Genomic DNA, 14,789 nt, shown 5'->3' with positions numbered 1-14,789 from the left:
GTCCTCTCTCAGGGTAACAGGAAGGAATTTCCCAAGAAATATCTGAGAGAATTGGTCCCAAGTAAAAGTAGGTGACTCAGCTGGTCTGGTCAATACAAAGTTATTCCACCATCTCTTGGCAGAACCAGTCATATGAAACATAGCAAAATCGACCCCATTGGTCTCCACTATCCCCATGTTCCGCAGCACCTCGTGGCAGTGGTCAAGATAATCCCGGGGATCCTCAGAACGTGCACCACTGTAGTAAACTAGAAATAGCTTGGTGAACTTGTCCAATCTTAGTAAACCCTCGGGAGTCATAGCATGACCATCACCGACCTGTGCTGCAACAGCTGGCTGAACTACTCCAACTGGTTGAGTTGCTGCAGTCTGATACTAAGGAGCCACCTGCTTCGGGGTGTGAGTACCAGGAGTCTGTGCTCCTCCAGCCTGAGGGAAGGCTGGTTCCATGGGAAAAGAGCCAGCCTGGGCTACATTCTCCCTCAGGCCCACCAAGCAGACCAAAGCATCTTGTAGCACTGGGGTGACGATGAACCCCTCTGGGACCTGAGCTGGTCCTATTGGAACAGTCTGGGCTGGAGCCTCCTCATCAAACTCCAGTTGAGGCTCCACCTCTGGTGTTGCTGCTCAGGCTCTGGGCTGAGCCTTGCCCCTGCCTCGACCTTTGGCACTGCCTCGGCCTCAACCTCTACCCCTCGTAGGAGTTGCCACTAGGGGCTCTGGCTGCTGTTCAGCTGAGGATGCGATATGTGTTCTTACCATCTGCAAAAGAACAAGAGTAGAAGAGTTCAATTAGCAATGAGAGAACAAATTCACATGACAAATAAGAATAGAAGTGACATTGTACCTAAACTGTGTAGCCTTTGAGAGATAAGCCCAGACGTCTCCGTACCGATCCCCCAGATTCTACTAAGCCTGCTCGTAAATTGTAAGACCTAGGCAACCTAGTGTTCTAATTCAAACTTGTCACGACCCAGAATTCCCACCCTCGGGACCGTGATGGCGCCTAACATTTCACTTGCTAGGCAAGACAACATTAGAGATTTATTAAGCCAATTCTTATACATTTCAATAATTAACAGTAATTGAGCCATATATATATATATATATATATATATATATATATATATATATAAAATCTACTACCCGGATCTGGAGCCACAATTCACGAACTTTTAAGATTTCACTACAAGTAAATGTCTGAAGAAAATACAACTGTTTTCGAAATGAAAGAAACAGTAAAATGAAATATCTAGAAGGGGACTTCAGGGTCTGTGGACGCCGTCAAATCTACCTTGGGGCTCCTATAGGATAGATCCAGCAGCTAACCTTACGATCAGCTCGGGCCAATACCAAAATCTGCACAAGAACTGCAGACCTCAGTTTCAGTACAACCGACTCCAAGTACTGGTAAGTGTCAAGTCTAACCTCGGCGAAGTAGTGGCAAGACTAAGACAAGACACCTTCAATAAACATGTGCAGTATAAAGAGAATATGTACCAATAACAACAATAAAAGAAACAAGACAAGTAATATTTGGGAGGCAGGACATGCTGAGGGGATCACAAGATAAAGGTTCACAACAATAATAAGCTCTTCGATCAACCGATACGCTCTGAGCAAATAGAAACAAGTAACCATAGTAAAAGGAAATGCACGGAATCACCCTTAATGCTTTTACTCTCAACCTCACCATATGAATTAATAGAAACGACACGGCATCACCCTTCGTGCATTAACTCTCTCATAACAAGGCACGACATCACTCTTAGTGCATTAACACTCACAATATGGCACGACATCACCCTTCATGCATTAAAACTCACAAAATATGGTACGACATCACCATTCGTGCTTTTAACACTTTCCCTCACCAAAACAATAAACAATAACAACAGGGAGATAGAAATAACAAGAACAAGTCTTACTTCAACATTTGGTTCCACAATACTAACCTCAACTTTGTGTCAATACTCAATCAATATCAAAACTCGTAAACATGATAAGAATGATCAACACAATGGTTAACTAGTCTAAGCATGAATAATATGATCAAGGAAAGCAATAAATACATGAATAAGACCACCTCGCATGCTATAACTCAACAACAACGCATAGGTACTTGTCACCTCACCTATATGTTGTATCTAACATTCAAACACATAGTAAATAGGTAATTAAGACCTAATCTCTCAAGCCAAGGTTAACCACGACACTTACCTCACTCCAACAGCAAAACTCAAAGTTCAACCACGACTTTTCCTCTCAAACGAGCCTCTGAACCAGTAGAATCTAGCATATTACCAACCAAACGATTCAATTTAGGCCTTAGGAACTACCCATGATTGCAAAGGATTCAATTTAGCCTATTATTGAAAAAAGTCAACAAAAGTCAACACCCGGGCCCGCTAAGATCCAATTTAGGCCTCAGATTTTTGTGACCAATTTAGCCTATTATTGAAATTCGAACTAAGATCCAATTACCCATTCACCTCCGAGACCAGATATATAATTAATTTTGGAATCGGGCCCCAAATTGAGGTCTAAATCTCCATTGTTTTCGAAATACCTAGTTTCTACCCAAAAATCTCCAATTCCACCATGAAAACCTTAGATTTTAGGTTGAAATCTTGCAAAATGTAGTGAAAAATTGAAAGAAACTAGTTTAGAGTCACATACCTATGATTTGGGGAAGAAAGGTTCTTTGAAAAATCGCCTTTTGTGTTTTAGGTTTTGAAAATTTGAAGAATGGTAGAAAAATCTAGTCTTAGTCATTTTTACACAGCTGCAGATGTCGCAATTGCGACCTGGGCTTCGCAAATGCGAAGCCTGCAAATGCGAAGGAGCCATCGCAAATGCGAAACCCTCCACACCTTTGTTATCTTCGCAAATGCGAAGATTAGTCTGCAAATGCGAACTCTAAAGCCTCCGCAAATGCGACCCAGTGATCGCATTTGCAATCATTGCCTATCCAGCACCCACTTTGCAAATGTGAAGTTTGGTTCGCAAATGCGAACCTTGGCCTTCCCAGCCACTCTTCGCAAATGAGATGAGTTGGTCACAAATGCGAACCCAATAGTGGTCACAAATGCGATGATTGACCTCACATTTGCTAAGTCTGAGGCCTGCAACAAAAATCTGATGCACCAACAACTTCTCCAAGTCTAATTTTGCTCCGTAGCCAATTCGAAATTCACCCGAGCCCTCAGGGCTCTAAACTAAAAGTATACACTAGTATAAAAAATATCATACGAACTTGCTCGCGCGATCAAATCGCCAAAATAACACATAGAACTACAGATTGAATACCAAATCGAATGAAATTTTCAAGAAAACTTTGAAACTTTGAATTTCTCAACCAGATGTCCGAATCACGTCAAGCCAATTCCATTTCTCACCAAATTCCACAGACAAGTCATACATATTATATTGTACATATACCGGGCTCCAGAACCAAAATACGAGTCCGGTATCAACAAGGCCAAACATCAATCAATTCATAAAAGCCATTAGATTTTCAGACTTAAATTTTAACAAAAATTCATAACTTAAGCTAGGGACCTCCGTATTCGATTATGGGGATACACCCAGGTCCCATATTTCAATACGGACCCTTTGGGACCGTCAAAACATGGGTTCAGGCCTATTTACTCAAAACGTTAACCGAAGTCAACTAAAATTAATTTTTAAGGTAAAATTCTTATTTATATTAGGTTTTAGCATATAAGCCTTTCGAGTCAATACCCGTACTGTGCACGCAGATTGGGGAAGGCTAAAATGAGGTTCTAAATACTTTGAAACATAGAATTTGGTTATAATACATAAGATGGTCTATCGGGTCGTCACAATGATAGACATGTTGTTTGGCGTATTGGGACTGGATTTTACATATGATATTGCATACTCTTTATATACTCAAACTGTATAAAGCTATTTAATTAGCTGAAGCACTATTAGCTTGCTGCCAGCTTATATCATTATGTTTATAGAATGTGCAGACCGTATCACTGTATGACTGTATGTTTGTATTAGTATGTTGCAAAACTAGGCCTTTGTAATACAGATTCAAATAGGCCTAAACCGATATTAATATGCACGATATCTTATCGGGTGACTAGCGAATTAATACATTTAAAAGCTGATAACTAATAAATAACCGCCCAATCTACCCGATGAACAACCCTATTGGTGATAGAACCATAAATTTTACGTGAGATGATATAGCCAAATAGCAAAATTTCAAAAAATTACAAACAATGAGAGATTATTTTATAGTTTATTAGTAGTCACCTTGTACTTTTCTCTATGGCTTGGTCGCATAACGACACCAAGTGAGAAAAATCAACATTAGTAATATCACTGCAAATCATTTAAGAAATTAATGTGAATGAAAGTTATTGCACGAGACGAACAATAGAAAATAGAATTTATCGTACAGTTACTAAATTTGGTGTCTTTGATAAAAGTATAGATATATGGCTTTCTAGTTTAGAGAGTACTACATGTTTTTGAACTTTGATATAATATCGTCCACTTCCACACAATATTCCTCTATTGGTTGCACTACAAATAATTTTGTGCCCTATCATTAATTAGGTGTTCAAATTGATCATTCGCCAAACCCTGCATAGAGACCATTAAGGATATTTTTTAAGTCAAACTACACATAAAGATAATCATAATAAAATAAAATAAAAAATAAAAAAGATGAGTTCAAACAAGATAGAGATAGTGACATGTTAGATTTTCAATACCTATTTCAACATTTGGTCAAGATGCGCTAGTTGGAGTTCCTACAAAATTCTCAATGCTATTTGTAATGACCTGACCAGTCGTTTTGAACTCTAGCGCATCGTTCGGCAGTTTGAGGTCTTGGGTTGTTTCACTTCATGTATTATTATTTGTACGCATAGTCCAAATTGAATTTCGGAAAGTTCGGAGTTGATTCAGATGGAAAATTCTCAATTCGGAAGCTCTAAGTTGGAAGAGTTGACTAAGGTTTGAATTTTGAGTAAATGAACTCGGAATTAGGATTTGAAGATTCCAATAAGTTTGTATGATGATTTTGGACTTGGGCGTGTGTTCGGGTTGACTATCGGGTGGCCGGGAACATTTCGGTGCCTATTATGAAAAGTTGGCATTTTGAAAGTTTTAGAATTTTCTAAGTTTGGTTTGAAGTAGACTTTGGTGTTATCGATGTCCGTTTAGGGTTCCGAGTCTTGGAATAGGTTCGTATCATGATTTGTGACTTGCAACCAAAATGGCGTCATTCCAGGATGTTTAAATGTAATTCGGACGTGTTCGGCGAAGTTTGAAAGTTTAAAAACTGTTTCGATCGTTGAATCATAGTTTTGGTGTTGTTTGATATGATTTGAGGCCTTGAGCAAGTTAGTATTATGTTTTGGGACTTGTTGGTATGATCGGGCGGGGTGCAGGGGGTCTTAGGTGTGTTTCGGGTCATTTCTCCCTATTTGTGCCTCAGCTATTACTAGTTCTGGTTTCGTCCTTCGCGAACGCGAAGGGATTCACATGTTCGCGAAAAAGGATTGTTGGCTGCTGAAATTTAGTGCTTCACGTTTGTGATTGGGAGCTCACATTCGTGTACGTTTGGGTGGTAATTATATGCACTCACGATGTCAGCTTCGCGTTCGCACTGGAGAAGCTGGCCTGGGGAGATTGGTCTTCGCGTCCGCGATGGAGTGGATTGATAAGTGGGAATTTTGACTACTTATTAGCGCCTTTTTACTTTTGTTTTAGTCCAAAAGTGTTTAATTGTATTCCTAAAAACTGATGAAATATGCTTAATTGCAGGAGTATTGGAAAATGATCCACTAAGATGAAATCCAACTCAAGAAGGAGTAATCTCAACTCAAGGAAAAAATCAGGCACAAAAGCTCAAGTATGGACCACAGATTTCCATCTGCGGCCGCAGAATGTGAAAGAAAATAAATCAGAGTCCAAGTGCAAAGTGCGGATCGCACAATGAAATGTGCGGTCGCAGAAGCTAAGCAAGATAAGAAGTTCAGAGAGTGTGCATCTTGAGTTAAAAAGAAGTGCAGACCGCACAATTATTACGCGGCCGCAGAAGTGAGCTACGCGGCCGTACTAAAAAATGTGCGGTTCACAGAAGAGCCCTACGCGGTCGCACTGAAAAATGTGCAGACTATAGAATATGAGAGATGCAGCCGCGATTCAGAATTGTGCTGCCGCAGATTCAACTCCTGTCAAGACTGAAGCAAAGTGCGAACTGCACATGGAATTGTGCGGCCGCAGAATGAAAGGCCATTTTTGTTCGAAAATTCTTGTTTTGTATAAATAGAATAGTTTCACGAAATTAGGTCAAGTTTTGAATATTAAAAGTGTTGTAGCTGTTTTCCTTGCTTCTTTAGGCAACTTTAGTTTATTTTGGTGATCTAACATTGGGTTTTTATATTTTTATCTTGCAATATGAGTTTGATCATCTTTTCTTCTTTGTTTTCTTCTATACCACTATGAGTAGCTAGATTCTCACTAGGGTTGTGACCCAATCCTAGAGTGTAAATCTAATGGGTGTTTGATTTATGACTTGTTTATGATTGGGTATTTATTATTTAGCCTTGTTCTTGCTTTTAACTGTAGAATTAATGGTTACAAACATTAGTTCATGCCTATTTGACTTTATCTCTACTTGATAAAGAAGGACTTAGTCTAGGAAAACTTGGCTAACAAGAATTTGGGACAAAATCAAGAGATTGATAGTCCCAATTAAAGGATTGAACCTAGAGACTGTAAAACCCGACTTGAGAATTTTATTAACTATTTTGTTCAATACCCATTTGGACTTGATAAAACCAAATTTGGCAAAATCACTCTCTTACCGAGAGGTATTGAGTGGGTACTTGAGTGTTGATAGCTATAATAAACCCCGACTAACCAAAAAAACTTTAAAATTTACAACTCATTACGCAAACACCTAGGTGAAGGTCATATTCCTAGGCCTTTTACAATATTTGAGAAAAACAACAAAAATAATCTCTTAGTTTTAATTAGTTATCTTGTAATTTTAGTTTAAACTAGACCTAGAATCAACCAATCTTGTGGAAGTGTAATTTAAGATAGTTCAAGATCATTCACCCTAATATATACCTCTAAATCCCATTCATATAGCTCCCTGTGGAATTCAAACCCGACTCTCAGTTGGGTATTACTATTGCATCGATCGTTTCGTAACCTCAAATTGGCATCAATTTTTTGCGTCGTTGCCGGGGAGCTAAAACAGATTTAGCTATATATTTGGTTTTGTGTCTGAATTGTCTTCTTTTCCTTCCATGTTACTAATCTTTTTGGTGAAACAATTGTAGGTGCAACAATGGCTCTTAACAACATTGATCCACTCGGAAACATACATATGGGGGATGGGGACGTGGAAGATGACCTAGTTGAAGAGGTTCCTCTTGAACCTCAAGAAAATAGACGAGGCCAACCACCTCAAGACAACGTCCCAATTCCACCCCCACCTCCACCAAGAGCGGCTCCACACCGGGTGTTGCCGAATAAAGGGTATGCAAGTGCTATTGTCCCGCCCCACTTTAGGATGAGCAACTTTCAAATCACGAATGTAATGGTCACATTGCTAGAGAAATGGGGATTCTTCACCGGGGCTCCGAGTCAAAATGCATACAAATACTTGAAGGGGTTTGTGGACACTTGCTGAGGGAGTTAATAGACAAACATCTTAGGATGCTTTAAGGTTGAGGATATTTCCTTTTTCTCTATGGGGGAAAGCCTTGGATTGGCTAGAAAGATTGCCAAACCATTTCATCCACACATGGAATGAATTGGCGGAGAAATTTATTTCCAAGTTCTTTTCTCCCGGGCATATGGCTACTCTTAGGGACGAGATTCTAGCATTTAAACAATAACCCAATGAGCCATTGCACGAAATATGGGAGAGGTACCGAACGATGGTCAAGGAGTGCTCCAATAATGACATGACGGAGGCTATGATTTAACAAACTTTCTATCGGGAGATCAACACTATCAATAAATGTATGGCCAACCAACTTGCCGATGGAAATTTCATGATAACTCCATATGCGGAAGCTTGTAAGATCCTAGATGAAATGGCGGATACTTCATCGGCATGGCAAAGTAGAGCAATTGCTCCTCAAGGTGATCCGAATATGATTCACCTACATAAAGAATTGAATAGTCATGGGCAAGACATTGCCGAGTTGACCACCACAATGAATCAATTAGCCAAAGCTCAACTTTAACAAGTGAAAAATCCTAAGCAAGTCAATACCATGGAGGGTGTTAATATGACGGTGAACAAAAGAAGGCAAAAGGGTGCACAAGTGCAAAACCATGTGGAGAATTATTTGCAAGAATATAGTGGGTTTGATCAAGATAAATCTTATAATGAACAAGAGGAGGAAGTGCAATACGCGAACAACTTTCAAGGGCAAAGAAACAATTCTCAAGGCCCGAATCAACAACAATGGCGACCTTAAGGTAATCAACAACCAAGGTAATTGGAATGGTGGTAACAACCAAGGGAATTGGAATTGTGGAAATAACAAAGGCAATTAGAGTGGCAATAACCAAGGATATTGGGGAGGCAACAACCAAGGGGGATAGAACAATAATCAAAGGCAATCGGGGGTCGGGTTTTCAAAGGCCTCCGATGTATAAACAACTGAGCAACCCGCCTCCTTATCCTTCCCATGGTCCAAGCTCTTCCAACAATGAGACGGGATGAATTGAGAAGATGTTTAAACAAATGATAGAGAAGAATACCGACTCTGATGCCCAACTTGCCTCTCACAACACATCCATTCGAAACTTGGAAGTCCAAATGGGGCAAATCTCTCAAGTCCTCAACACTCGTCCTAAGAGAGCACTACCAAGTGACACAGTGATGAACCCAAATAACCGAGGCATGCCATGGCTGTTACTACAAGGAGTGGAAAAGGTGGGGATGCACCCACCTAAAATCAAAGTAAACTTATGGATGATGAGCAAATGGTACAAGAAGAAGAGAGCCCGGATAATGTGGTGCAAACAAATGATGAAGTGCGGATTGAGATTGATGACAATGTGGAGGAGACTCAAAAGGAAGTGAACCCGTCTAGGGATCACATTGTTGACATACTAGAACCGTTAGTGCAAAAGGCTAAGGCACCAATGCCTTGGCCTCCTCCTCCATATCCTCAAAGGCTTGCCAAGCAAAATGGTGAGAATAAATTCAAAAATTTCATTGACATGATAAAGAGTCTATCCATCAATTTGCCATTGGTTGAAGCCTTGGAGCAAATGCTCGGTTATGCAAAGTTTATGAAGGATTTGGTGACAAAGAAGCAGTCGATAAATTTTGAAACTATAAAGATGACTCATCAAGTGAGTACAATTGTGCATTCAATGGATCCTAAATTGGAAGATCCCGGTGCTTTCACGATTTCTTGTACAATTGAAAGTGCCGAGTTTGCAAAAGCTCTTTGTGATCTTGGGGAAAGTATCAATTTGATGCCCTATTCGCTTTTCAAGACTTTGGGAATTGGGAAACCAAGACCCACATCTATGAGATTATAAATGGCCGATCATACCATAAAGAGACCATTGGGAGTAATTGAAGATGTATTGGTTTGTGTTGATAAATTCATTCTTCCAGCGAATTTTGTCATTATTGATTGTGAAGTTGATTATAAGGTGCCGATTATTCTCGGTAGACCCTTTCTTGCTACGGGGAAGGCTCTAGTTGATGTTAAAACCGGAGAACTCACCTTCCGGGTTGGTGATGAAAAAGTGGTTTTCCATGTATGTAAGTCCATGTGGCAACCCAACAACAAAGAGGTGTGTTCTTTCATGGACTTGGTGACCGATGTAATTGTAGATGAAACAAGTGTTGTAATGAATTTTGATGATACCTTGGAGGTGTTCTTGCTCAACTTTGATGATGACGAGATGAATGGCTTCATGGAATGTGTGAAGTCACTACAAGGAATGGGGTCCTACATTTATGAGCCCCGCAAATTGTCCTTGGATCTTGAAAATAGGACAACTCTTCCAACAAAACCCTCAATCGAGGAGCCTCCTATCTTGGAGTTGAAGCCATTTCCTCCACATCTTCGGTATAAATTTTTTGGCCCTTCTTCTACTTTACCGGTTATTCTTTCCTCTTGTTTAACTAACATGCAGGTACATTCTACTTTGGCGGTGCTACAAAAGAGGAAGAAGGCTATTGGATGGACATTGGCGGATATTCGGGGGATAAGCCCCACTTTTTACATGCACAATATTAACTTGGATGAAGATGCCAAACCATCAATTGAACATCAAATGATACTCAACGAAGCCATGTAAGAGTTTGTCAAATGGGAGATCATCAAATGGTTAGATGTGTCCCAAAGAAAGGGGCATGACGGTGGTCACCAATGATAAGAATGAGTTTATTCCTACAAGAACAGTGACCGGATGGGGAGTGTGTATGGACTATCTTAAGCTCAACAAAGTCACAAGGAAGGATAATTTCCCACTTCCCTTCCTAGATTAAATGCTTGATAGATTAGCCGGTCATGCTTTCTATTGTTTCGTTGATGGGTATTCCAGCTACAATCAAATTCTTATTTCTCCGAAGGATCAAGAGAAGACTACTTTTACATGTCCTTATGGTACTTTCGCTTTCAAGCGGATGCCATTTGGGTTGTGCAATGCACCAGTGACTTTTCAAAGGTGTTTGATGGCGATATTGACGAACATGGTGGAGGATTACCTTGAAGTTCTCATGGATGACTTCTCGATAGTCCGGAATTATTTTGATGATTGTCTAGCAAACTTGGTCAAAGTGTTGGCAAGATGTGAAAAAACAAACTTGGTACTGAATTTGGAGAAATGTCATTTCATGGTCGAGGAAGGCATTGTCCTTGGCCACAAGATCTCAAAGAATGGCATTGAAGTCGACAAGGCAAAGATTGAGGTGATTTCTAAACTTCCAACTCCAACTTTGGTGAAAGGTGTGCAGAATTTCCTGGGCCACGCGGGATTTTACCGGTGGTGCATCAAGGATTTCTCTAAAGAAGTGAGCCCGTTGTGCAGGCTTTTGAAGAAAGATGCTAAGTTCCACTTCAATGATGATTGCATGAAAGCCTTTGAATTGCTAAAGTTGAAGTTGACTACTACTCGCATAATCACTACTCCAAATTGGAGTATTCCTTTTGAGCTCATGTGCGATGCAAGTGATGTAGCGGTATGGGATGTTTTGGGGAAATGCATCAACAAGATTTTTCATCCGGTCTACTATGCTAGTAAGACAATGAATAGTGCCCAAGTCAACTACACCGTCATGGAGAAAGAGCTCCTTGCCATTGTCTTTGCTATAGAGAAGTTCTGCCCGTACTTGATGGGTGTAAAAGTTATTGTCCACACGGATCATGCGGCACTTCGCTATCTTTTGAGCAAAAAGGATTCCAAAGCCCGGTAGATGAGATGCATAATTTTTTTGCTAGAGTTTGATATAGACATCCATGATCGAAAAGGAAGTGAAAACCAAGTGGCGGACCACTTGTCTCGTTTGGAGGAGGAGGGGAGGCCGTATGATGGCCTTGCAATCAATGACTCCCTCCTCGATGAGCAACTCTTGGTTATTTCAATGAAAGAGGTGCCTTGATTCACGGATCAAGCAAATTATCTTATGAGTAGTAGCATTCTGTGTGAGTTCACTTCAAACCAAAGAAAGAAGCTAAAACGGGATTGTCAAGACTATTATTGGAATGAACCGTATCTTTTTTGGATTTGTACAGATGGAGTGATTAGAAGATATGTGCCGGAGGAGGAACAAGTTGAAATTCTTGGGGCTTGTCATTCTTTACCGTATGGTGGTCAACATGGTGGAGCAAGAACGGCGGCCAAATTGTTAAGTTGCGGTTTCTATTGGCCCAATCTTTACAAGGATGCAAGTGATCTTGTCAAGCATTGTGATGAATGTCAAAAGACTGGTAAAATCTCAAAGAAAGATGAAATTCCCCTCACCACCATTTTGGAGATTGACATTTTCGATGTGTGGGTATTGACTTCATGGGTCCCTTTGTGAGTTCTTATGGAAACACCTACTTCTTGGTCGCGGTTGATTATGTGTCCAAACTGTTTGAGTCTGTTGCTTTGCCCAACAATGGAGCGAGAAGTGTGGTATCATTTTTGAAGAAGAACATCTTTAAAAGATTTGGGACTCCAAGTCTATTATAAGTGATAGGGGAACGCATTTTTGCAACAAAGCTTTCGATACCATACTCACCAAGTATGGTGTCACTCATAAAGTCACGACCCCCTATCATCCTCAAGCAAGCAGTCAAGTGGAAGTCTCCAACCGGGATTGGTCCAAAACAGTAAATGCTATAGGACGGCTTGGTCCAAGAAACTTAATGATGCTTTATGGGCTTATAGGACGGCTTACAAAATACCTATTGGAATGTCTCCATACCGGTTGATGTTCGGGAAAGCTTGTTATCTTCCGGTGGAACTTGAGCACAAAGCCATGTGGGCTTTAAAGAAGTTGAATCTTGAGTGGGATCACCGCCAACTTAAGGGTGGCACAATTAAATGAGTTAGATGAGTTCCGGTACCATGCATACAAAAGTTCGTCATTATACAAGGAGAAGATGAAGTACCTCCATGACAAGTACATTCGGAACAAGGAGTTTAAAAAGGTAATCTTGTGTTGTTCAATTCTTGTGGGTGTGACACCCTTTGGTGTATTGGACTTGAAGAAGAAAAATGATGAAGTGTTAAAAGTCAATGGTCACCGGGTGAAACATTATCTTGGAAAAGTTGGTGATGGACACGTCGTGGCAATGATTCATTTCAGGTGATGATGGTAGTCTGCATCGTGCCACGATATTAAATCAGGTGCTTCTTGGGAGATAACCCATGTTTCTTTTTCTTTTTTTTCTTCTTCTTCTTCTTTTCTTCTTTTTTTTTTCTTTAGATAAGTCTTATTTTGTGCTAATTGATTTTGAAGTGTGTTCCAGGAATGAGTGTGCTTTACAGGGACTATGCTCAGAAAAATTAGCTATGTATGGAACAAGTACGGACCGTACAATTTGGAATGCCACAATATAAGAGGATCTGCGGCCGCACAATTGCACACTCTCTGAAGTTTGCCTGTCAGAGAAATGGCCAAAGTGTGGCCACAAAAGGAAATGTGCGGTCCGTACCAGAATCTACGGCCGCACTCAAAAATGTGCGGACCGAAGATCATCTAAGGGTAATTGCACATCATGTACCACACATGGAATTGTGCGGCCGCACTCTTGAACTCTTGTCAAAAACTACTGTTAGAACTTTACAATCTCTGAGAATTAATGCAAAGTGAAAAAGAGTGCACTTAACTAATTTAAGAATCTAGCACTTAGTTCATCATCTTTAATCCTTCCTTAACACCTTCATTACTGGTATGTTCACATCACCTTTAGAATTTTTCAATTTTCTTAATTTTGTTCATAATTAGTTTAGTTATTTATAGACCTATTGTCAAATTCATAATCATGTGGGCTGAAATTTGTTTTGGGTAACTTCCTATTTGCTATATGGGGATGGGTATTTGGTTTGTCATGATTAATTGCTACTACCATGTAAAATTTGTGTGCAAAATTAGAAACCCTATGTTTACTACCCAATTGTACGGCCGCACAAGGAATTGTGAAGCCCGCGGATCGTTAGTTTAGGGCATTTGGTATAGCATGATTGTGTGGAACACATTTGAAATTGTGCGGTCCGTAGAAATTCAACTGCAGTCGCAGAAAAGTGTGTGCGGTCATAGATCAATAAATTCTCTGTGTTCTGAGAGTTGTCATTTTTTAGGTCCCAATGTGCGGCCGCACTCAAAATTTTGGGGACCGCATTTCAATTGTGCGGTCGCACTAAATATTGTGTGGACCGCAGATTCGTCACTCCATCCGCACTTTCAAATTGTGCGGTCCACACAAACCTATCTGCGGCTGCACCCAAAATTGTGCGGACCGCACTTCCCTACCCTGCATACTGTTTTGTTTTGCAATTGTCTGGTATTCTGAGCTTGATCTACAACTGACTCCTATTGCTATCTATTGAAAAAAATGGTTAGATCTTGGGGACGTGGTGATACTTCAAAGAGGAGGGGTGAACCCTCCCAAGGCCGAGGCAAGAGCACCTTACCACTCGCCGTGCAAAGAGTTATATCCAAGAAGGCAACAACCGGGAGAGGTAGAGCTGAGCCTGTTGAATCAAGCTCATATGTCCTGTCTAGGGAAGCTTTAGAGGGTAACTCTGGGGAAGAGCTTCCTGATGCTCAATCACAGCCACATTAGCTTCAGGGGAGATATCATATCCGAGATGAGCCATTCAACTTAGAGAACACTTCCGAGGGTTTGGAAGATGACAGTCAGGGTTCAGAGCCCTCTTCTACACATGCCCCCGATTTACCAACTACTACAGCTGATGATGATGATATTCAATACGATGGTCAAGGGGTGATACCAGATTTGACAACCTTGAGAGGTCGAAGAAGAAAGAAGTTTGGGAAGATAGGTTTGTGAGCCTGTCTACATTCAACAAGTTTTGAGAGTGGTGGCCTCAGAGACCGCTCACTCTTGAGCGTCAGTTTGTATTAAAAGACTTGGATAGGTATAACCCAAATGTGTCAAGAAAATTTCGGGAGAGAAAAGGGTGGACATGGTTCACTCAAAGTGTGGTGGATGCCAATGAGCACTTGGTCCGGGAATTCTACACCAATGTGGCGCATATCAAGAAGGGGACCAAGGTGACTAATGTGGGGAACT

General features: G+C 40.6%; 1 protein-coding gene across 1 annotated transcript; it reads left to right on the top strand.

The window, feature by feature from the left end:
• The first annotated feature begins 8,988 nt into the window (after window positions 1-8,988).
• LOC138881581 (uncharacterized) lies at window positions 8,989-9,570 on the top strand. The gene has a single exon (XM_070161817.1). It carries the CDS (start codon window positions 8,989-8,991, stop codon window positions 9,568-9,570), a length of 582 nt encoding a protein of 193 aa, XP_070017918.1.
• Window positions 9,571-14,789: the final 5,219 nt, after the last annotated feature.

The sequence above is a fragment of the Nicotiana sylvestris genome, chromosome 11 (genome assembly GCF_000393655.2).
Source record: "Nicotiana sylvestris chromosome 11, ASM39365v2, whole genome shotgun sequence".
In the NCBI taxonomy this organism is placed as follows: domain Eukaryota; kingdom Viridiplantae; phylum Streptophyta; class Magnoliopsida; order Solanales; family Solanaceae; genus Nicotiana; species Nicotiana sylvestris.
The sequence above is the reverse complement of the archived record's forward strand: the minus strand, read 5'-3'. Positions and strand labels throughout refer to the sequence as shown.